The sequence below is a fragment of the Chrysemys picta genome, chromosome 15 (assembly GCF_011386835.1).
Source record: "Chrysemys picta bellii isolate R12L10 chromosome 15, ASM1138683v2, whole genome shotgun sequence".
Taxonomy (NCBI): domain Eukaryota; kingdom Metazoa; phylum Chordata; order Testudines; family Emydidae; genus Chrysemys; species Chrysemys picta.
Genome location: NC_088805.1, coordinates 13851097 through 13876079, shown reverse-complemented (window position 1 = coordinate 13876079; position 24983 = coordinate 13851097). Strand labels below are relative to the sequence as shown.

General features: G+C 39.4%; 1 protein-coding gene across 14 annotated transcripts in view; it reads left to right on the top strand.

The window, feature by feature from the left end:
* The window catches only part of CABIN1 (calcineurin binding protein 1), a 242382-nt gene that overhangs the window by 36481 nt on the left and 180918 nt on the right, over positions 1-24983 (top strand). For 9 of the 14 annotated variants that reach the window (XR_010592855.1, XM_065568352.1, XM_065568345.1 and 6 more), the window contains 9 exons: positions 2257-2419; positions 2677-2792; positions 7498-7659; positions 9179-9385; positions 9661-9806; positions 13081-13342; positions 17780-18040; positions 18816-18967; positions 19613-19791. Coding sequence is in view for 13 of the 14 variants with exons in the window: in XM_065568352.1 (XP_065424424.1) it covers positions 2257-2419; positions 2677-2792; positions 7498-7659; positions 9179-9385; positions 9661-9806; positions 13081-13342; positions 17780-18040; positions 18816-18967; positions 19613-19791 (1648 nt within the window). In the remaining variant the exon portion in view is untranslated. The remainder of the gene's footprint in view (positions 1-2256; positions 2420-2676; positions 2793-7497; positions 7660-9178; positions 9386-9660; positions 9807-13080; positions 13343-17779; positions 18041-18815; positions 18968-19612; positions 19792-24983) is intronic. The other 5 variants (XM_042841591.2, XM_065568351.1, XM_065568350.1 and 2 more) reach the window with 3 other exon arrangements.

Sequence of the window (24983 nt, the reverse complement as noted above, 5' to 3'; positions counted from 1 at the left end):
CTCTTTCCAGTTTTAAAATTACAGGCAATATTTAGCCTTTTTGTAGAAGTTCTTCTGAAATTTTGAAAACTGTTTACTTTTTTCCTGAACTTCTCATTTAAGTGCCACAAGTGTAAACTACTTTCAATATTATTTCCTCTTTAAAGACCCAAGCTTGCTAATTGCTATCTGCAACATTCTGAGTGCTCTCAATTGTCATTCACTTCAGTGGGAGCTGAGGTCACTTGGCACCTTGTACAATCTGACCCTAAGGCTTTAGAGCAATGTGTACAGTGATGCCTATTTGGTCACTAGTTAAAGTGGCACTAAGGGTAAGGCTATTCTAGGGAAACTGCAGGAATTTCTTGTAATACCATAAATATTTTCACAGATAAGAACAAATATATATAGTTTATATGCATAAAATATGTCTCTAAGTATAATATAATAAAATAAAGAAGGAATTTCCAGAAATTTTAAAAACACCTGTCACCGTTTCAGTAACTGGGGCTGTTATCTTTGTGTAAGGTTAGGGCTACTGTTTTAATGATGGGACATTGTACTCTCACCAAGAGGCTCTCTCTCTGAGGTAAATTGGACGTTATAAATCAATTTTCCATTTGGGGTGTGGGGGAAAGGAAAATCAGAGAATTTCAAATTTGCTAGAGGTAAATTCCTTAATTTGTTTTGGTTTATAGTAGAGGATTTTCCAGAAAGTTTTAACAGTACCTGAATTTTCTCAATCCTACATAATTTAAAGAAATTGTCAAAATGCTAGCTTCCTATTTATTTTATGCCAAATGGACTGCTTCTCTTTTTTTTTTTTTTTTGTTCTTAACTGCTTCTTGATTGTCGGGGGGTTTATTTTTTTAGTTACTGATTAGACACTTAAAATTGTATAGGGACACACTCTCATTTAGAAATAGATATAGCTGTTGGAATACCTTTCATGTTACTACAGTTGAGTTCTCCTTCAAAGAGACTTTAATATTAGAAGTCGAGAGTTGGGTTTTATTTCTTACATTAACGAAAAACAGTGATGATAATACTTGTATATAGATCTTTTCATCTGTAGCTCTGTGTCCTTTACAAAGGATTGTAAGTATCATTACTCCCACTTTTCAGTTGGTGAAACTGAGGCATGGAGAGTTAATGTAACTTGCACTACTAATTTCTATCAGAATCAAGAGATTAGCCTTCCTTTCCTAGGCCTTTGTCTCTCCATCCCTGCTGAGATGTTCAATAGGACATAAAAATAAGAATAAAATACAAATGTTCTGAGTTTATGGATGTTTGTTCATTTTACTTTTGAGAGGCCAAAGGAAAAGCATAAGTTCCATAAAAATATACTATCTGAATGATATGGAATGTGTTACTAAAGCCTATACTTCTCTGAATATCACAGTCCATTTCCTGAATAGCAACTCCACCTGGTTAACTGAAAAAGGACACTATTTTTACTAACAGATTTGTAAAGTTGCTGTGTGGTCCTCAATGCATGCTTTTACTAGACACTATAAGGTAGTCAAATATGCTTCAGTAGATGCAGCTTTCAGTAGAGCTCTTCTAGCATATGTTCTGGAAAAGGGACATAGAAGGAAAGCCATACAAATCCCTTTTCTTTCAGCTGTTGTCTTCTCTGTTTCGAGAATAGGCAATTTTTCATAGGTAAATGATAGTGGTATTTCTCTAACAGACTGTCTGTCACACACCCACCCATCCCTTATTTCTAGTCTGTTGTTAGGCGTTATTCACTAGTTAACTACTCTTTCTGAAATGTATCTCTTCAGTAGAATCTGTTCATAATTCCTAGTTGGCTGTATCTGGCTACAAGATTTTCATTTTATTTAAATTTGTTGGAACTAACTTTTGTCCAGTTTCGTTCTAAGCAGGTATGTCTTACCTTCCAGGGTGCAAATACATCTCTTTATGGTCATCACTAACAGGAGCCTTGATGCAGCTTCTGTTAGTGTTCAAAAATTCTGCTATTCGCTTAGTGATTTGCACTTGTTCTAGTGTGATATTAGTACAAATGTACCTAGTTAGAAAATGACCTTACAGGTAAGAAAAATGGGCTTTTCCCATATTATCAAATTCTGGAAGTTGAGTGTGTCTTCTCCTTTTAGTACTTTCAGGCCCAGCCAGCACAAGAAGCAAAGCTACTTAAATTTAGATTTTGTTTGTGTATGAATAGAATGCACTACCAGCTGAGTCATCTGGACATGTGTAAATCCTTTTTCTAATGTGTATAATGGGTATAGTATATTTCTTTATTAGATTATAGATTGCAGCATGGCAATCCAGGAGGAAGCCAAAGAGCCATATGTCTCGTCAGTGCTTCCCTGGATTATTTTGCACCGAATCATCCAGCATGAAGAAGATGCCTTCCGATCCCTTTGCTGTCAGCAGCAGCAGCAGCTCCAAAGCCAGGGTGAGGAAGGTAATAGTTTAATTTGTCAATGTTATATGTTGTTAAAACATTGCTCCTTATCCTTTTCCTCTTTGGCATGTGTATGGGAACTGGCTAGTGTTCCTTTGTCCCCCTCCCTTAGGGAGTCTCCAATCCTCATTTCCTCACCACAGTGGACAGTCATTCTGAGGAAAGGTTTCCATACCAAAACGCGGAGAAATAAGTGGCTAGGTAGGTTAGCTCAGTTTTGTACTTAGATGCCAGTATTTATATCTCCTTTCTTCCAGTGAGTCCTGACACGCCTATGCTGCCTCCTTCCCTCATGTTACTGAACACTGCTCATGAGTACCTAGGAAGAAGATCTTGGTGTTGTAACTCAGAGGGTGCCCTTCTCAAATTCTATGTGAGTATTGATGCCTAAATATTAAACGTTTTTTTTTATTTGTTTTTTCTCCTGTTCCCTACCCCCATATACATGTATTGGAATGGCCATTTTATCCTAGGTAATGAAATAGTTAAGGATTGCTCTTCCAAGCTGTTTTCCATCATAGTCTGAAAAAGTTATCTGGCTTTCCTAAACAGACAAAACATGTCATTTGCCTGGGATAACAGACTGTCTTATGTTAACTCATTAACTATTCATTACTCATTCACTATACATTTCTTTGAAACTGTAAAGCACTGAATAAAGGTTATTACTGATTTGCCTGAAAAAATTATGCTCTTTCATCCGCCTGTGTTCTCAGTGATCAACACAAGGTTCAAATTATGCAACTGAAATTTTAATAAAGCAATGGTGGGTACTGTACTCTTAAAAAAAAAAAAAAAAAAAAAAAAAAAAAAAGAATTAATTAAACTGAGGTTTTCTGAAGTTAGTAGAAGCCATGTTAATGAATGGTATCGTCAGCATCCATTGACATTATTTGTAACCTAATGACTGAGCATGATATTGCTTTTTTTTTTTTTATTGTGCTCTGGTCCAGATATCTGGTACAAAGGGCACTTGCTGCTTTGCAGTTTGGGAGCAGAACCAGACCTGTGGTTCTTCCAGATCTTCCTGCTGCAGAGCTTTACTGAAACTTTGTTTCAAGTTTCTGAATAACTTTTTGGCTCAGTAGTGTGTCTTATTTCCCTGCCATCTCCTTGCGCTGTTTTTTTCCCTTTTTGGGGAAATTGTCCCCCAGCTCTACTTCTCCCTTTGAGGCATTTGCAGTAGCTAGCACCCCTACAGGCTTCAGGGGAGACAGCTAGACCAAGGAAAGCCAAAGGCAGAAGGCAAGGTCTGTGTCCCTCCCCTGCTTATTGGGCGTCACATTGGAGAACTCAGCCAGTTCTGTGGGCAAAATGCAGTTTCTCTCAGCTCAGTCTGAGCAGGTTTGCCTTGGCTGCCATTGCATGAGGGATAGAAGAGGCCAGCTCTGCTGGGCAAGACACATGCATTGTCTCAGCAGCTTAGTCTAGGTGGGCTCACTTCTGTCCCCCTCATCCAGGCAGGAAAGGAGGCAGCTAGGATTAGAAAAAACGGCTGTAGGGGGTAAGCAGCTCCCCCTCTCTCAACTCCATGAGGGGAGTGATGCCAGAATGGCATCATGCCTTTGTCCCTAGACCCTCACCAGCAGCATGCTGCTGACTGCAGAATTCAGCCACCTCGTACCCCTCAGCCTCTCCTCGGGCCATGGATGCAACATGGGTGCTGCTGACACCAGAGAGCGTGATAAGGGACCTTCATGCCCAGCTCCCTTCCCCTGCTACTACCTCTACAACAGGCTTCCCAGCTGTTCTATACTGCCAGGCTGGAGCCTCCTAGGGAAATACAGACCTGTCTGGCCCGTGTGGCTCCCATGCAGTAAACAGGTGTCCAGTCCATCCTGAACTCCAGGCCAGTACTGAAAGGGGGCTCATACGGGGGAGGAGAGACAATCAGCCCAGCCTCTTTGAGGGCAGGGGGAGTGTTAGTCACTAAATATTTTTGGGCTCAAACACGGTTTCAAACTTGCATCTTCCTCTAAAGCAGGATCATAGGGAAAAATACCCAAAGGGGAAATAAATAAATAAAATTAGTGCGGTTTTCCCTGCTCATGTTCCTGGAGTAAAGCAATAGATAATCCTCAGCACCCAGTTCCCTTGTTCATATTCACTGAGTTCAGCACAGCAGATCAGTGCAGAAAAGACAGGACGACAGAGATGCACTGTGGGTATGCACACATATGCAAACGTGCGTGCACACACACACATGGAATTCTCCTGTGGGGAGGAAGTCCAACTGTGCACGTCAGAATTTGATGCTCAAAAAATAAAATGTGTATATTAAGACCAACAAAAAAAAAACCTCTTTCAGGTGGAGTTCTGTGAAACTATGCTAGGACGTCTGCAGCTGCCCTAGATGATAATTTAATAATTCTAGGTTGATCTGGGGAAGAAATAGATTTTGTTTACCTTGTCCATGGATCATTGCTTAGTGCCTGCTGTCTTACAGGAAGACTTTTCTTCATTGTATTCATGTTACAGCTAGATAGTATTATAGAACCCAGAAGTGTATTTTAAGGCACTAGTACTGCACTATTAGTAGATGAAAGGAGGGCTGTCAGATCACTGTTGACTTTGATGATGAGATATAGTGTGGTTTAATTAATGCTGGGGAGAAGAAATCTCCTATGGGCAGCAGTAGAATTTTTGTCAGCAGATTACTGCTTCCTCTTATCCTCCTAGAATTTAGAAGGTGCATCGCTACCCCACATGTAATTGTGTGCTCTGAAAAAAACCCTGAATTACCAATCCTAGAGTCAAGTACTTTTAACAAAAGCCTTATTTAACATGTGTAACTTATTACAAGTAGTCAGTAGTATAGCTTTCAGATCCAAAAAGGTGTTGAAAGGCTGAAAATCAGGAAGATATTCCAGTGGGGAAGAAAACATTAAAAGAGAAAATGGCCTTCACAAGTATGCTAGACACAGGTGTGCGTTTTACACAATAGCCCATCAGTACCAAATTATCACCATCTGTAGGTGAGCCATCTGCTGGCACACATTTCACTGCTGGTGGCTGAAGGATATTGTGTAACAAAAAATGTTAATATGGCATTAATACATCTACTATAGACACAGTTTGAATCATTCATTACAAAATCATTCTGAATTGCTGCTAAGAATGAATATTATTAAAAGCTGAGCAAGGGCACAGGAGGGTTGGAACGCAAGGCCTGTAGGCTGAGGCCTGCAACGTTTTAGCTTAGCTGTTTTAGGCCTTGGCGCTAAGAAATGCTGACATAAGTAAGTGACCAAAGAATAACCCGATGCCCTAAGATTATGGGAAAAGAGGTACCAAGTGGTGGTAATGCAAAAAAATTAGCCAGAAGATTAATTTTAAATCATAAAAATGCTGTAAAGGCAAATCTTGTCTCCAACATGTATCTTAACCACATGATACAGGTTGTGCGTTAATGCTAATGAGAATAAAGAGAGCCTACACAATCTATAGAAATTGGGGTCCCTGTCGTTTCTTGGGGATAGTTGGTGGTTAAACCAGTCTTTCATAAAGGGGCAGAATCAAAAACACAGCTTACTCTTGGTGAAAATGTCTGTCAATGACACTGAAAAATCAAGACCCTCACAAAAATGTTCCCTTTAGGGATCTTACTAAAAGATCTCATAGGGCCACCTTTTTTACTCTTCAGCCTTCTATTGCAGATCTATCCCAAAAATGTCATAGAACTAGGTATGATCCTTAAAAGGAGGGGGGGGGGATGGAGGGGCAGCTGATGGCTACCCTCTTCTTCCACCTATAGCTGTGGAGTGAGAGCTGATCAGATGCAACCAAGAAAGATACATTTGCAACATATATTCACACGGTGCTTTTTGGGGATAATATTTGTGTAAATTTTATATGCAAAACTGACATCGCCTTTGGCCTTCTGGTAAACTATTAATGCAGCCCTTGGTGTCCTAATATGTGAGCATCCTTACTCTGGTACATAGTTGAAGTTTTTCTTTAGAAAAGGCTTTCCTGTTTTCCATTATCTGGCCTGCAGAATTACAGAACTTCAGGCTGTAATTGGTGTTACATTTTCATTGAGAATTCATAAATTATTTTTGTAGGTTCTAATGGAACTTCCAGACCTAAGGGGATTTGTAAATATGTAGCATAAACTTTGAGATCAAGCTTAGAAGCTCTTTGCCCAAGTCTCAGACAGATGATATATCCTCTTATCAGTCAAGGTTAGGTTTTCCCATCTCTAAACTCTCACCGGCAAGATGGATGATTTTCTCTATTAGAGAATTATTTCATATAACGTGGCTTCTTCCCATCTGTGGGGAAGCTCGCTCATCCAGAGCTGTTGATGCCTGTTGGGTTGAGATTTGGAAAGTTCTGTTAACTGATGTTTGTGAGATCTGTCAAACTTCCAGTAGACATTACAGACTCCTCTGAGGTTCAGTCTTCTCAGCAATAATCCAGCTGCCTTCTTTGACCCCTAGTGTATAAATAGGTCATGGTATCCTACATGTGTAGTTAAAATGCTATGGTTGAAAAAAGGAGTTACTGTGCAAGACAACTCCCTCTTTCTTTTCTTGCCTGAATTTCATTAATTATCCCAGGTATTCCTCCACATCCTCTGAACTGGGGCCTCTTCTTTCTCATTTTTCTGTCTCTTTGGTGGTGATATTCTTCTTGAATGTCAAGGCTGGTAAAATCTAATAATTTGTTAGAGTAAACCATCTAAATGTGCAGAGGGTAATGAGAGAGCTTTTCAATGACTTTTAGAAGTTGAAAACGTCAAGTGGAGATACTGTCTTCAGTAAATGAAACTGAAAGAGAACATAAGCATCACAAATACAGAAGGTAAAAGAATGGTATTCGGTTACAGTGTAATGGAAATGGACATATTACAAAAGTGATGAGCATGCAGAGATGTGGAGAATATTTGGATGTGAGTAATAGAGAAACAGTAAACTTGTTTTGTGCATGTTCTGTTAGATATAGGCTCTTATACTGCATTCCTCGCCGTAGTATCTGGTTGCCACATTTAGGAAAATAAAAATAGGTAGCATTTAATTTAATGTCAAATTCAGTTATCAGACCTTGTTTGACTTATGATGCTTGTGATGTTCTAGGTGTGGGTACTGCAAAAGGAGCTTGCAGTGTCTACCTCGGAAGATACTCATCCCTACAAAGAGGAACTGGAGACAGCCCTGGAGCAATGTTTTTACTGTTTGTACAGCTTCCCGAGCAAAAAGAGCAAAGCAAGGTACCTGGAAGAGCATTCTGTGCAACAGGTAAGATAAGCACAACTTACCTTTAGTGTAACACCTTAAAATGCTGAAGAACATGGTTTTCTCCAGTGTCAATATATTGAGCTGAATTAATGGGAAGGAGTCATAATTACTAGGACCTTTTTTCCAGACCTGAAATTCATTTCCTTTATATATGGTAGAAATAATGAAAAAACTCGCTGGATCCCTAAAATAAGTATGGAACAAGAGGGCTAGATGTTGGATATAAAGCCAATTGTATCTTTACCCATGATATTAAAAAAAAAAAAAAACACCCTAAAACACCAAACATCTGATCTTCCAGTTGATGAATATGGAAAATGCAGTTTAAAGTGATGCTGGTAAAATATTAAAATTTTTATCTTGCCAAAGCTCTGATGTAAAATATTGGTTAGTACGGATTATTAAAACTTACAAAATTCAGTTTGGAAGAAGCAGAGCTATGAGGAATCTCCAGAAGACATTTCACTCATTGTTAGACTCGAGATAACGTTACATTTACCAAAAAAAAGATGGTCATGAAGCTGCCTCCTGTGTCTGGATTTTACCCAAGAAAACACTTAATTGGTTAGTGCCTCTGACGCCATAATATAGCGAGCCTGTTAAGAATTTTGCAGTGCAGTCTGCTGAGTGATAGCTGTATTTTTCTTGTTCATAGTCTGTCTCTGAATTCTTCTCAACCTCACCTCGTCTCATATGTATAATATGCTAGAGTCCCAGAAGAAGCATCTCAGATAGACTGTTTTGTAAGTCTAATAAAAAGGAGGAGGAGATGAATGGGACGGGCAAAGGAAAAAAAAGAAAGTGGGAGAAGAGAATCCCTCCTGCTGGAAAGGGCACTTCTTGTCTAAAAAAGGTGGGAAACTCTGGGTGAAATCCTGGCCCCACTGAAGTAAGTAACAAAACTCCCATTAACTTCATTGGGGCTATGATTTCACCCTGTCTTCAGAAAAGCAAATTCCAGTGTTGCATGAGTAATAGAGGAAGCATGACTCAATTAGCTTAAGATAGGAAAACTACAAACACCTGAACATTTAAAAAAAAATGAAGAAAAAAGGTGATGAGACAAGGGTGTGACTGGCTATTTTACTGTTTGATTTGAAAATGCTTCCAACTCTGTAATTGCTGGGGATGCTCCTGGAATTTTCCTTCTCTGTTACCTGGATTTGAGTTTCAAAATCTATAGCAAATGTAGTTCTTTCCTTCTATCTCTTCTCACACCCCCCATGTCAGTCTCCAAATTTCCTGTTTCTCAGGGAGGTCTAAGCAGACTCTCCAACTCTTCCAAGTAAGTAAAGCTATCCTTATTAAAAACATTCGTTAAGTTACAGTCGAGAGCCTTCGCCTGTAATCACTGTGCTGAACATTTGTATCTTAATAATGCCTTTGGATCTTCCATTCTGGAAAGGTTGCACTGGTTTTTAGCTGATGTAATGTTTTGTTCTATTCTTAAAAAATTTCCCTAGCTCTTGACTTATTGAGATAATTTCTTTCTCTCTTTCCCCCACCCCCTTCCCTTAAGGTGGATCTGATGTGGGAAGATGCATTATTCATGTTTGAATATTTTAAGCCCAAAACCCTCCCTGAGTTTGATAGCTACAAAACCAGCACTGTATCTGCTGATCTGGCCAACCTTCTGAAGAAAATTGCTACAATTGTTCCTCGAACAGATAAGCCCATGTTAAGCCTAGATGATGTCTCTGGCTATATTGAAGGAACCTTCAGCAAGGTACAGTTAATTGTTTAAAAAACTTCAAGGGAAGGAAATGGCTATATTGTTTCATTTTCACAGTATGGGATTGTTGGGTGGTGTCTAATTTGACATTTGATGCTCACAAAAATCACATTTTAATTGGGTTAGAATGGCCTTTCCAAAGCTTGTCGTTTTACAAGGAAGAGGTTCAATGTAGATGAATATGGATAGATGTAGGGATGTGGGGAAATAGTATATACAGAGCTATTTTAAAATATGCTCCTGAGTCATCTAAGATTTTCTGTTTTCAGGTACCATCTCTCCCTGAGGGTGCAGACTACTCTCCTCCAGTGGTGACTGAGCTGTACTACCTCCTGGCAGACTACCATTTCAAGAATAAAGAGCAATCTAAGGCCATTAAATTCTACATGCATGATATCTGTATTTGTCCAAATAGGTCAGTGTTGTTCTTTTCCTTCAATTCATCAGTACTGAAATGAGGGACAAATCAGGGGGTTTGTTCTATTTGGAAAGTAATAACATTTTCTGGTGTTTATTATTAGAAGTAAGTTGTATCTTAAGGAGCATTTTTGGGGAAAAAACCTGTTGTTAATTTTCAGCTATTTGACATTTTCCTTTTGGTTTCTGAAATGACCAGAATTCAGAGAGGGGGGGAAATTGAATTATAATCAGGAAGAGCAAGAGGTTGTGATAATTACTGACTTGACTTTCTTTTCTCTTTTGCTCATTGGTTTCCCTGGGGCAGGTTTACAGGCAGTGAGAAATGGAAGCTATGTCAGTGGTTAACTGCATAAGACAAACACATACCATCTCTCGATGGATTAGCTGCTTGGGCTGGGTTTTTTAAGTTTATTTAGATTTGCTGGCAGAGAGATACTCTAAAATAGGTCAAAATGGACAGAGCTGTATTGTTCTGATGACCACTAGTTAAACTCAGAAATATTTCTCTTGTCTGCCTTTTCAGTATTCACCATCTCAAAGGGATACTTTCTAAGGTGAATAAGCTTCACAGAGTGACAGTCCCTCATTTTAAAAATTGTATTTTCTATTTTAAAATTCCTGCAAAAAGTGAGCTGCAATAATCTTAAAATGCCAATCAATAAACCTAGGACGTGCAAATTCGGCTTTTCCTACCAGCTTCCTTCTAATGAGATGGCAAAGGGATTGAAGTTGACAAAAACCTTTTCTGAAGAGCAAAAATATTGTTAATTTCAGTCATATAACAAAGCAACAGGGAGAGTGTAGGCACAGAGCAAAGTTATATTTGAAAATCTGCAATCAAAACAAACCCAGCATCATAGCCTGGTCATGATTGAGTCTTCCAGTCTAGAAACTGGGATTTTTCAAGTGTTGAAATCTTGATTCGGTGGCTTATGATAAAACTGCAAGAACATTTTAATACAAAATGAGGATTTTTTTTGGAGGGGGAGGAGTAAAGCCCTGTCAGCATTTGAGAGTGTCACTTCAAAATTCTGCTCCACAGGCTGCCATTAATTTGTTACAATTAATTATCCAGCAAGCAACATAGTATTTTCATATTATCTTTTCAAAATATCTAATTTTGAAAACCTCATGGAATGTGGGTCTTCAGATCACCTTTTAATCTGACATGGTGTGAAGTTTTAAGTCAATGTTGGTAAGCAGAAACTTAAAAGTATTATAAATATGATTAACCATCTGGTGTTAGAATCGCATTAAAAATTGGAAGCTCCATACCATCGCTAAAATGGTTTAGCAATTTGGGTTCATCCAATGTGGAGAATACCCTTGAATTTACTGTCACTTATAAGTAAGGATATGATTTAGTCACGGAGGTCACGGATTCCTTGACTTTAATGGACCTCTATGACTTCTTCAGCTTCAGCCCTCTCTGCAGCAGCTGCAGGCTGGGGCCGGAGCTGTCCTCCCCGCAGCAGCTGGGCCTGTCAGTCCCACTCCCGGCAGTCAGGGCCGGAGCTTTCCCCCCAAAGCAGTGAGGGCTATCAATCCCCTCCTGCTGGTGATTTTTAGTAAAAGTCATGGACAGGTTGCAGACTTTCATGAATTTTTGTTTATTGTCTGCGACCTGTGCGTGACTTTTACTAAAATAACTGTGACAAAATCTTAACCTTACTTATAAGCATAGTGCTGAATCTTGAGGTATTTCATCGCAAGGTAGCTTTTACCATACTGTATCATGGTGTGCACTCACCGCCGCGGCGCTTCCTGCTGGTTACCTTGGGAATTAGCTCTTCCAGCTCCGGAGCGCGTCCTGCTGGCCGGTGTCACCCTACCGGCACCTGCTTCCTTTCAATCTCCACCACTGTACTTCAGGCCCCGCATCCCTCCCGGCCCACGGTGCCCCTTCTCTGGAGTACGGCCCTGCAGCAGTGCCCATAGACTCAGTGGTCCTCCCCTCCGTGGGGAACCCCAACTCGCCTCAGTGACCCACTGCCAGTCTTCATATAGCCCCTTCCATCAGGGACAAACTTCAGTCTGAAATGGCTACTCATCATCAGCAAGGGGGTTGGACCTGCTGCTTCTTCCTTCCCTGGCTGCTTCCCCACAGCCCTAGTATCTCCTCCGGTCCTGAAAGCAAGGCCTCTGCCTGGAGGTTTGCCAGGCTGGAGCTTCCCTAGCTCCTCCTGCCCTTCTCCAGCACTGCGCTGTCCAAGGTACCCTTTTTTCTATCCGGGAGCCAGGTCCATCTCTGTCCCCAAGGCTGGAGAGAGACTGACTATCCCTTCTGGTCTGCCCTCTTTTATACTGGCTTGGCAAGCCCTGATTGGTTGCCTCCCAGTCCCCTCCAAGGGCTGGGTTTTAACCCTTTCTGAGGTGGAAGAGGGTGACCACCACGCTACACATACAGATGCTCTCCGGGTTACGCAAGACCCGACTTACGCAAATCTGCCCTTACGGAAAAAGTTCTGTAAGCTAGAAATAGGAGTTTGGGGGTTTTTTGCGTAATGGTCAGACAAACGTTTCTGACTTACGTGAAATTTGAGTTATGCAAGGTGTTCCGGAATGGAATGCTTGCATAAGTCGGGGGAACGTCTGTACATCACATTTTGTCCTGAAGGGAGATTTTTTGGTTCCTACTAAGTCATGTTTCCATCAAAAAAGCATAATGATAGTAAAGATCGAGTCCCATCCAGTCCTGCCATCCAGAATGTTGTTGTGAATACGGGCTGTCTGTTGGACAAGATTTGATAATGTTTAGAGGCTAGGATGAAAGGGCACCATATTGTTTTGATAGGACAGCATGGTTTCTGAGAGAAGAAGCTGGTTGGAATGGAACTGTTCAAACTTGGACATATTGAATTCGAATGAAAAGACACCAGTTATTCATTTTCTATGATGATGGATGTTTAGGACAATATTGGGTTAGCTAGAAAATGGAGGTTTTCAAAATCGACATACACATTTTATCCATTTTACCCATTTTTGTGTTTCATACAATTCTAGACCAGGTTCCTCATTCTGTTAAAACACAAAATGGGGACAGGGGAAGTGTTTTTTCAATTTAGTTTTGAGAGCAGTAAGGATTAGATGTGTACGGTGTCTCTCAGAATGCCACCACCATGGGAGGATGTGCAGCAGGAATATTGTTTTGGAGAAGCCTGTGATGTAAGAAGGAAACATCTGGAGAAATAGTAAAAGGAATAATCACACTCATGATTCAAGATACTTTGCAGCGAGTTTATTTGCTGTGTTTGTTCTTTCTTGCATAGGTTTGATTCTTGGGCTGGCATGGCGCTGGCTAGAGCAAGTCGAATTCAGGACAAGTTGAACTCCAATGAGCTGAAGAGTGATGGCCCCATTTGGAAGCACTCTACTCCTGTCCTCAACTGCTTTAAACGAGCCCTGGAGATTGACAGCTCCAATCTCTCTCTCTGGATAGAATACGGAACCATTTCCTATGCCCTGCACTCTTTTGCATCCCGACAGCTTAAGCAGTGGAAGTTAGAACTTCCCTCTGAAGTTGTGCAGCAGGTGGGGGTCTAAGTTAGAGCTGTGTGAACTTTGAAATGCTTATTTAAACCTTATAATCTTTCTGATTAAAGCATTCAGTACTCTTGGTGTGGAATTGCTACACTGCATGATGACTTAGCAGCATTGCTAGTCACAGCATCCACCCAGCCCCAGTGAAAATAAACATGTAAATTGCCAGTGTGAGCACTTTTTGAAATTTTGTTAGTTTCTTCTCAAAATTAGTCTGTCAGAGATTTGGGCCTACTTAGACTCTTCCTCCAAAGATCACTCAAAAATGGCAGAACCAGCAAGGAAAAAACAAAAACTTAAGAATGTTTAATGAACTGCAAGTATCTACAATACATTTACCTTCCCTGTTATTAAACTTCATACAAATTACTTCAGAATAAGATGAAATATATCTTTTTAAATAGTCAAAAGACCAGAAAATTGGGCAGCTCACATTTGTGTCCACACAACATCATTTCTCTTGTGTCATAATGAGGGTTCTCTTTTTGTTACATTTGGGTTATTTACTTAAGCTCATGATCAAAATTGTTAAATGACAAACATCTCAATAGCATTTTCAAGGAAGTAATTTACGTGATTATTGACCCCGACCAACAGCCATGCATAAATTATCTTGATTGTGAAATTTTCTGCTGATCCAAGTGGGAAAAGCAACTTTAATCTTTATAAACTTGGGTCACTAGATATAGACAATGTTGTATCCCCCTCTTTCTGATTGATACGTTTATCTTCCATCCTGACTCTCAATTATCAGATTACAATGAAGGAATGGAAATTTGGGGGGGGGGTGAATTGTCTCTGGTCTGTGAGCTGTTAAATACTCATGAATATCTAAAGTTCCCCAGTATATGAATGGAAGAGAAGGTGCAATGAGAACTGCCTTCTTCTCCTGCCTTTTCGAAGGCTCTCTTCCCTCCTGCAAAGGTTCTATTGAAATGTGCTCTGAATCCTAGAAAGTTATCCCTGTTCCTCAGCCTGAAGTTAAACCACAATTACTTTTTCAGCAAAGGTAACTATGCCAGAGAAAATGTGGACAAGGAGACTCAAAGAAACAATACTGGCGTGAACCACTGTGGGGAATTAATATGAACTTTCTTATATGAGCTGAATGGAAAACAAGGTCTTAAAATATCCAGTTGCAGAAAAGTAGAGAAATCACAATCTCTGGAAACAGAGAGATACTTTCTTATAGATAACTTTAAGCATCAGGAATCATGTAGGGATATATGGCTTTCTAACTGAAAGTTATATGGCTTCTCAGTTAATAAGATGAGCACCTTGTAGTGGTTCAGTATAAAGAATACTTCTCTCTCGAGCACCGTATGTCACTGGGGAGATTTGGAAATCATAGAATCAATTGCTGTGTTCAGACTGCAGGTTTTACATGTGGAATGAGGTATGAATTAATCAATTTAAGAAATGAGGCACTGTTTTAAAGACCATTGTTTCAGCCAGTATCCCTGCAGATAAAGACAAAATGGCCATTACTTGAGTAATGGATCTCTTCAAAAAAAGTAATATTGGGAAATGGAAGGTGTTTGCATCCTGAAAGCAGGAAAGAGTTAGGACTGCCTGATAAAAGATTTTGACTTAGCTGCACTGAAAGTTAATTGGTTATTTTCTAATCCTTTTATATTGTCAAAATTTTAAATATACCCTTTTGTGATCACACAGTGCTAGATGTGTGAAAACAAAATTCTCAGTTAACTCAAGGTAGTGAATCATTTTCTTCAACACTCTTGAGCTAGGCACAAAAGGAGCTGAAAATTCTATTTGGAAAACATGGGTCTTGGGAGGCCCCCATGTTCAGAGAACACGCATCTCAAGAGGCTTAGTCATTCTTCTTGGTTTTTTTATTCAAAAGTCTCTACGAGGCTCTCATCCTGAGTTAGGTGAACTGCAAAGAAAAATAAAAACTTGAGCTGAATTTCTGTGTTGAATGCCCCCATTAAGGAAGCTCTGAGGGATGTTCAACACAGAGGGATGTCCAGCCCTCTTGGTAGATCTTGGTTCATGGAAGCTATCCCAGATGTTTGAATACAGTCCATGGTATTTGTTATGTCACATAATGATGGATTTTGGCATGTCTTCAGTGAATCAAGAGGTAATAATAGGGTTCCACTAAGGTGGGGAAAGAATGTCTAAAAGGTTAATTATAACGTTTGTATGTTGGATGCCTCCCACAACTTGGTTAGTGAGGAGCTTAGCAGATAAATCTAGGCTTAAATTTTTGCTTTGCAATTTGCCTTTATATATATAAAAAGCGTTTTCTAGAGCAAACTTGCCCCAGGGGGTTGAATTCAGATTTTTGTCTTGCAGTAAAACAATCAGAAGTCAACAAGGGTGTTCCCATGAAGCAAAATGAACATTATATGAGCTGTTGATAATCTGGATTATAAACAAAGTGGTGGCTGTCAGCAGCCGTATTCCGTAGCAGCAGATGATCTACTGAAATAGCATCTCTAAACAAACATGTTTGTGGGAAATGCACTGAGTTGATTTTGAATTCATGAAGGATAACTTCAGTGAATCGCTATGCCTCCCAGGAAAACAAAATAAACATTTTTTCCAAATTTACTCATCCAGGTTCTTGCTGCTCTTTAGTAGATGCTATGAAAAGTATCTTAGCATGTTCAGGATCTCAACTTCTCATTTCCTGTTTATTCAGGAAATATTAAAACTAATGGTGAAAGGTCAGACACCTAACCAAGGCGATTACACCATATCAGTCTTTCGGATCCTGTTTTTAGATTTCTTGCTTCTTCTAAAGATAATTTGGGAAGGTGATCACTGTGGTGGAAAGGGAAAGAAATACAGGGCTCTTTCCCATCAAAATTGTGTCTGATTGGCATGAATTCTCTGATAGAACAGTGCTAGAATTAGTTATTAATTTATTTGCAATTTGGTAGTTAGAAAGATTCATCTTTTTATTTGTCCACATACAAATTTTGATGTAGTTATTGAGCGATAAGAACCATGGGACATCATGATGCTGATATTAGAGTAATTTTACTAGCACCTCTACTCTCCCATCTCTTCCAAAGCTCTTGAGGTGTTAGCATCCCAAATGTTAATGGGGGGAGATTAAATTACATTTTCACCCTTCTCAGTTTTGAGTGTTCCCAAGTATAAATATTTACCACCTTCCCCTTCTGTATTGATATATGTAGTACCACCATAGAAGTGTGCAGAGCTTTACACACATAAGAAACAAAGGCTCTTGACTATGTTATTGCTCTTAGTTACATGGTAACCATACAAGGTTTACTGTGGACTGCCATGTAACAGTGTGTTTATTACATCTCTAAAGATTACTTGGTAATTATACCTAAGAACTCCAAAATTAATTACCTTGAAGCCCCAAGTTATTACAGCCCCACGTCATTCTTCACAATAAAGACATGCTCATTACTGTCTTGTAAACCTATCACAGTGAGGTACTTATTAAGGAATTGAGTCGACAATACTTTAGTTACAATATGTTACAGAGTTATAACGTGGGTACAGACCATCCAACTTAAGTTTCCATGCACCAAACCAGAATATTTATTTAAAATGGCTTCACTCTTCTTTTTAAAATGAATGTGTTATAAAGGTATAAACCTTTGAAAAGGCTAAGCTTTCGGTGTAACAAAAGGTGAGTTAGAACAGCGTGATTCTCCCTGTCAGGGATATATCTGTTTAAAAAAAAATACAAAGCCACTGTTGTATACCAAACCATAATCAAAGGGATTCTCCTTAAATGAATTATGTAAAAGGGGGCAGATGTGTTTCAAGAATATTTTCTGTTCAAGAAGTTCGTAATTAATATTTAACATTATATTGAAACTCTGTAAAATAAAGCAACACTTTCCCAGACAGTACTTAAGATGCTGTCATAACTTTATATTTTTAAATATTTTTTAATTCAGTCTTGGGGAAGGCTAACCTTAATTTATGCTTTTGTTTTGTTTAGTAAAAATCAATACTGCTGCCTTGCTTATGGGGTCAAAATCCGATTCTTACCAACTATTATAAAATGTATTTTCTTGTGAATTCTAATGGCCTATGTTCTAGCAGACTATTAGTTGCAGAGTTAGGTAAATATCCCTAATTCTTATTTTTAAATAAAATGTGTTGAGGGAATTGCTTACAATGATGGAAAAGAAACAGAATCACTGTCTGTTAATTTCTCCACAAGTGTTTTACGTTTATACATTTTTTTCTTACCGCTTTATTTCAGTCATTAATGTAAGAAGGCATTTAACTGAATGAAACACAGATTCATATGCACTCCATTTTATGACTTTTCAGAAGCCATTTGGGTAGTTGGATACATTTAAATAACCTATTGCTTTTTTGAGCTTTCATATGCAGTAGAATAAATTTCAACATTGTTCATTCCAGCTAAGGGTGAACTCATGTTTTCAGCATCTTGTCCCATTGCAGATGGAAGAGCGTCGAGACAGCATGTTGGAGACAGCCAAACTCTGCTTTAGTTCGGCATCTCGCTGTGAGGGAGATGGAGATGAAGAGGAGTGGCTTATTCACTACATGCTGGGAAAGATTGCAGAGAAGCAAAAGCAGTCTCCTGTTGTCTATCTGTTTCATTACAAACAGGCAGGTCACTACCTCCATGAGGAAGCTGCCAGGTATCCAAAGAAGATTCACTACCATAACCCACCAGAACTGGCCATGGAGGCATTAGAGGTAAAATGGGAAAACATGCACAAAAGCTTAGTGCAAGGTCTACTAGCTAAACTGAATCAGAATTTAACTGCTGTTACCATGGTTTAAGTGTGTTGAAAATGTTGACACACATGCATAGTTTAACCAGTAGACACCATTTTCTGTTTTTTAAAGCATGGAAGGTTTATATTTTGTTTTCTCCAGTTAGTTGAAATAATGATAATCATTATTATTAGCATAGTGGCTATAGATGTGCATTGTACTTTACAGATGGAAATATTCAAGACAAAAACCAGGAATCCTAAATGCTTGCATTATAAAGCCAATTTATAGGTATGATACTGGTATCAGATAATGCTACTTTTAATCACTTATTTAATAAGAGTCAAATTTGCTTTACCCACATAAAACTCATCAATCAGACTTTGAGGTTGAAGTGTAGGTGGTTGGGGTGAAATCCATCCCCTCGCCCAGAGACAGGGCATGAGCCCATGGGCTGACGTAGTAGTCACAGACCCTCTGCATCCATGGTGCAGCTTGTTAAGGACATTGGCTGTAGTATGTATCCAGTGACCTCCTCCCATGTCTGTCCTCATTGCTTCATTTCATTGCCTGGAGGGAACACCTTTTTGTTTTGAGACCCTGTGCCGTTTACTTGACTTGGATAGACAGGAAATGTCCTGATGAGGTACATGTGACAACAAATAATTTTTGCAGAACAGGGCCAACTTCTTGGAACTAGTTTCAGAATTCTGAGCTTTCTACTGATTTAATGAACTGTGTTTTGTTTTCCTAGGTTTACTTTCGGCTTCATGCCTCTATTCTGAAACTTCTGGGGAAGCCAGACTCTGGGGTGGATGCGGAGGTATTAGTTATTTTCATGAAGGAGGCTTCTGAGGGACCATTTGCCAGGGGTGAAGAGAAGAACACTCCAAAAGTTACAGAAAAGTGAGTGCTAACTTCCAGAAAATACTCTGAAAACATGCTTTTTCCACACTAAGTAGGCTTTTAGTGTAAAGATTATTATTTGTGCAGACACCTACATAGATTCAAAACAGGTGTGCCACAGACTATTACGGTAACAATGAATGCCATAAACCAACAGAAGCCACAAAATATTAAGAATTTAACTCACTCTTATGGCATCTAGTGTTCCACGTCATAGAACTTACGTTATTGATTTTTCTGAGATCTCTGCAATATATGGACACAATGTAGGGAGGAAGGTTAACGAGAGAAGGGGACAACCTCATCTTTGGATCCACTGGTGAAACCATTATTTTTGATTAATTAGCAGATGTTTACTTAAAAGTCTAGCTTAATTTATTGACATGAGCCCTCTAGCTTTCGTTTGTTAGCGGCCATAAAATAAAGATGTTTTGACACAAACCATTGATGGGGATCCAGTTTGCCCTTTTTCATTTCTTTCCTGTTTCTATGGTGAAAATCCATCTTGTTGATGTTACTAATAGATTTGATTATATACAGAAGATAATGATGGAAGAGGAGCAGTCTATTTCCATTTAATTTATATAGAGACTGACTATGCTAATACTCTTCCTTTTCATTTTTCTCTTCTTCCCATCTACCCAGGGAAAAGACTTGCATGATTGATGAAGACTCTCACTCTTCTGCTGGAACAGTACCAGGCCCTGGGACTTCCCTCCCCTCTTCCTCTGGTCCAGGTCTGACATCCCCACCTTACACAGCCACTCCAGTTGACCACGATTACGTCAAATGTAAAAAACCCCGTCAGCAGGCAACGCCGGACGGTACAGTCCCTGTTCTCAATACTGCAAGCACAGGGAGGTGCTCTAATCATGGGGGGCTTGACCTGGGAAGATCAATCTGCTCATTTCAAGGAGGGTGATGGGTCTGTGGTAACACGGGCAATATTGCTGCTCATTAACTTCATAAATTCACAGTGGTCAGAGCTTTAAATAAAACATTCAAGGTCGTCACCTCCCACCCAAACTAAATGGGAATGGGGGTGGGATGGGGTATTTGGCTATTAAATGGTCCTTCAGTAATGTGGCATATTTCTAGAGCCAATCATGTGCTTGTTGAGCTTATGAGGAAAGACTTGGGTTAAATTGATACCTGAGCTTGTACCATTTCAGTGCTTCCTTGACTTGGTGAGAATCTGAGCAAGTCAGTTAACTTTTTGTGATGTTCCATCCAAAAAATCCCACCAGAGTTTATCCCATTTGGAATGAGGCAGGTGGCGACTGTCTGAATATATTGCTTATCAACACAAGGTGATTTGCATGGTGGTCTAATAGACTTCGTCTTTTAATTTTTTCTTTATTATTTACAATAACTGGCTAGCAGCACATTTCTGTGGGTCATAAAATAACAGCTGATTGGTTTAGAAAGAAAAGTAGTAGGGCAGTGTAGTGGTGTCATTGCAATACAAATTAATAGAAATCTTCTATTTAGGAAACTTGACACTGTCTTTTGGCAGGCAGTTTTGTTTCAACATCACCACTCTGGTGACCAGCTTAGCTATCTGTCCCTCTGGATCTGTGGCTACCAACATTCATGAATAAAGTGCATATTCTGCAGGTGAATGTTGATGGATTACAGCATCCTCCTCGAGGAACTGCTGTTCCTGGTCTGAACTTATTTCTGTAGGGTGGGCTGCTTCCGTGCCCGTCAACATTTCAAAAATAACTAAACCATAAAAATGTGACCCAATTTTGAAACCAATAGCTAAATGTCCAGTACCCAACAAGGTGTATTTGTTCCTTTTTCTTCGCTACTAATAAATAACTCCTGGATTAAAACCAGCAGAAGGTTCTTGCATTTCCTTCACTAACCTGAATATTTAAAAGTTTAGTTTATCCAAACCTTCATTTCAGTATGCAGTAATTCGCTCACTGTTTTAATAGAGAGAGAGGGAGAGAGAGTGTGTGTGTAATGTGTGTACACACATTAGTGTGAATGAGTTGTATATAGGCAGGCACTTGTACTGCTTCAGCTGCTCCATGTCCTTTCTCTACCAGTCTTACGTACGTGTGTGTGTGTGTGTGTGTGTGTGTGTGTGTGTGTGTGTGTGTGTGTGTGTGTGTAAAATATAAATGAGAGAGAGAGAGAGAATAGGGATAAAGATATAGGGTCTGATCCAAAGCCCATTACAGTCAATGGGAGTCTTTGCATGGACTTCACTGGCCTTTGGATCAGATCAGGCTCAGACAGCATGTGCCTGGAAAGCAAGAAGTTTCTTTGTGTAGCTAGTATGCTTCGGAAATCATTGGACAATCACCTTTATTTGTTGGCAGGTACATTATTTACCTCTCTGTTAGCAGCCACATTCATTAGCAGATAGTTTTTGCCCTGTTAGTCAAAGATTCTTCTCAAATAATTCTGCTGTTACTTGGATGTGGGGCCAGTCATGATCTGCTTTTCCCCCCACTTCTGAAGACTGACATTGCAAATGCAAAATGTAAATTTTTTTTAAAGTATCCTAAAATAATATGCACTGTCAGACTACAATTCAATTCTCTGTCAGACTACATATGCATAGACCCTACAGCTTGCTGAAATATACTTTGGAGACAAATGAGTCGTTGCAGTGCATGTCATGAGTGCATTCACTCACAAGAAGGCATTATGGGTGATGGCATACTAATTTCCTGATGGAGGAAGGTGGGCTACTTAGCAAAACCAAAAGGTGCAAGCTAAGGAGCTGTTACATCCATCAGGGCTGAAGCAGCAATTCTAGGAGCTGCAAGCCTGGCATAGCATAGCTGCTGTCACAGCTATTGAAATTGTCAATTTGTAGAAGAAGCCAAGTTAGGGTGCCCTCTAGGAAGGTAGAGTGTGACTATTACAAGTAGAATTGCAAAGCACTGCACCAGTCATCATGCCTTAAATTGCTGGCAAAGCCAAACTACAGCAGCAGCACGCTGTAGAGCCCCAGGAAATTAAAATATTTGCCTTGGGCTGCTGTTGCAGAGGGAGGAGTGCTAACAGGTTGAGAAGCTCAGAAGTTACTCACCTGTGTGTGTGTGTGTGTGTGTGTATACATGTATTACTAATATTGCATTGCTTTGCATTAATTTGCATAATACTTTTCTTAAAATATGTACTTTTTAAAGTAAAGTGCTACTGACATCTTTAACGCAATCTAATTGCTGCAGAAGTGTGGTGTCTGCTTTTCCATTATACTGTTCCTAAAAAGAGTCAATTGCCCTTTTTTTTTTTTTTTTTTTTTTTTTTTAAAACTTACTACTTTTGGGAAACGTTTTGCTATTCTGACACCAGTTGAAATAGCTCACACTGGTATTGTTCATGAATGAAACAGTTTGGCCCAAATTCAGTTCAGGTATCTACCCTAATCGTCTTAATATTTTTATATACTTATTTCCATGGCACCTGACAAATTAAATGACAATAATATAAGTGACTACAACAGATCCCACACACAAACATCCCCTCTGCCTGCATTGCTACAAGCAAACTTATTTTATAACTCAGCAATGGTCCATAGTCAAACAAATGCTTTACCAAGATATCTTGTATTGTACCCTGAGGTCAGCAAACTTGCTGACTTCAAGAGAGAGTAAGTTCATCCACAGGGAGGAGCCCTTCACTGAAAATCACTGGACTCCAGTCCTCAAGTGTGCACCTCTACACAGCTAAAATGTAAAGGGCAAGCATTTATTTTCAGGTGATGTAGCTGTCATGTCCATATAGTACTATGTAGTGTAGTTGTATCCATTTTGGTCCCAGTATAATGGAGAGAGAAGGTGGTGGGTGAGGTAATATATTTTAGTGGACCAACTTCTGTTGGTGAGAGAGATAAGCTTACACCTTATCTCTCTCATATTGTACTATAACTGTCTAGCATATTTCTATATCTGGGAAAAGATGGACACAAAATTCAGAAATGACTGCTATAGTCTAGACCATTTTGAATCCCTGTAGTGCTGGTTTAGAATATCATGTTTTAGACAAACTGGAAAATATAGAGCAATTAAAGCTTGTAGAGTAGTACAGTACTTTATTGTACAGTACGCACATTTCTAGCTCGGTCTCCCTATGGCAGCTGCTGACCTGCATCTTTCCTTCAGGAGGCAAGAAATATAGCTGAGTTGCAGCTAATATTTGCTGGCAGTTGTGCATGCACAAAACAGGCGGCTTGTTTTCTCAGTGCTCTTTCTTACGCATTCCCCTTTGTTGTCTTAGCCCAGCCTCTCCTTTTCCCTCCCCTTCACATCACTGGTTTTGTAACCCAACAGAGTAAAAATCTGAGTTTAACAGTGGATGAATCAAATGTAGACCTCCATTATTTACTTTTTAAAAATAGCAATCTGGGATTAAATAGGACATTTGCCTCACCTAGGATATCACTATGATTAATTTACCCGGCTAGAGGGCCAACTTTCTACTGAATGCACAGTGATTAATCCTTGGATATGTGCAGCTCTTCAGAGAGAGACAGGGAGAAAATACAGACTTTCAACAGTTACCGTCTCAATGTGTTCAGCTAATCCCTGGTTTAAATATTGACGTTAATTCAGAAAGAGAAAAAATAAAAGGTATTTAAATAAAAACAGTTATCCAAATAAGAAATCTAGTTCCCAGAAAGAGAACTGAAAAGTTTGTCCTTTTGCTGTAGTATCTGTCTTTTGAATCTATTGATGTTCAGCTATGTATATATCTACCAGTGAAGCGTTGTGAGAGAGTGCAGAAAATGCATGGAATGCCCATTGCTACTGTAATGCTGAAACATTATATTGTTGTTGTCTTTATCCATGTCATTTACTGCCTTCTGTTCAATTAGATGTGATCATCCTTTTTTTATGTTTTATCTTTGCTTGACTGCTTTTGCAACCAATATTGCCCGTGCTGCCGCTAACCTTTATACAATTCTGTTCCCTAGACATTTTCTTCCTGCTTTTACCTGTCACGGCTTGCTTCAGTAATTGGCAAAAACTGCATGTTAAGCTCACTGGGAAAGGCTACTTGCTTTCTGCTGTGGGAGGAGTCCCACTTCATAGTCTGTTGGTCCTGTGATTCTGCAAATGTCATAGAGATGTACAGTTTCTGCGAGAGTGGGATTCTCAAGGTATTGATGAGTCAAAGGTGATCCATGAGGATATTATGCATTAACTTGTCACTGGTGCCAAGAATTTAGTAAGATTCAAAGAGGGATCGGACATTTATATCGATAACAAGAATATCCAGAGTTATAACAGTTAATACAAACAGAATTTTGGAAGGGATACAAAATCCTCATGCATCAGGGTTTAAACCAATCTCTCACTATTAGAGATTAGAATGAAACCGGCATGGGGGGACATAACACATTTGACTACTATTGTGATTTTGCACCTGCTTCTGAGGCATCTGGTACTGGATGCTCTTGGAGACAGGACATTGGACTAATGGATCCAGGATGGGAATTACTATTCTGCTTTTTATCCTTTCTGTAATTTATTCTATTTACCGCCCCTATTTTAATGGGTTTGAATGAGAAAAAATCTGAAATTGATATTTAGTACAAAAATATGCAAGAAAAATCTGACCAGATAAATGGAATGTTGATGAGCCTCTGTGCTCTGAGATTGTGGATGGTAGAAGTATAGGAGTTGTTAGAGTTGCTAGTTACTCATGTATCTAATGATTTGATGAAACTAGACCCAATCCAGGATTACATCTTTGACTGATTTTGTAAGGGAGGTCCCTTCTGCACACAGAGACAGGCACTCTGCCTCAAGTGGTGAATTGGCTCCAATGCAAAACTCAACTTTTTCTTTAAAAAAAAAAAAAAAAAAATTAATTACATGAAAGTGCATTTTGATTCCAGATTTGTGTAGTGCCATCTATTATGGCTGGGGTCTATTTCAAGAATCACAGGGGTATGAGGCCAAGTAATCTCAAATGTTTCGACTGCATACCAATGAAGATAGACGTGTGTGTAAACCAGAGTTCTTCCAGTGATGGTCACTAAGTGTAT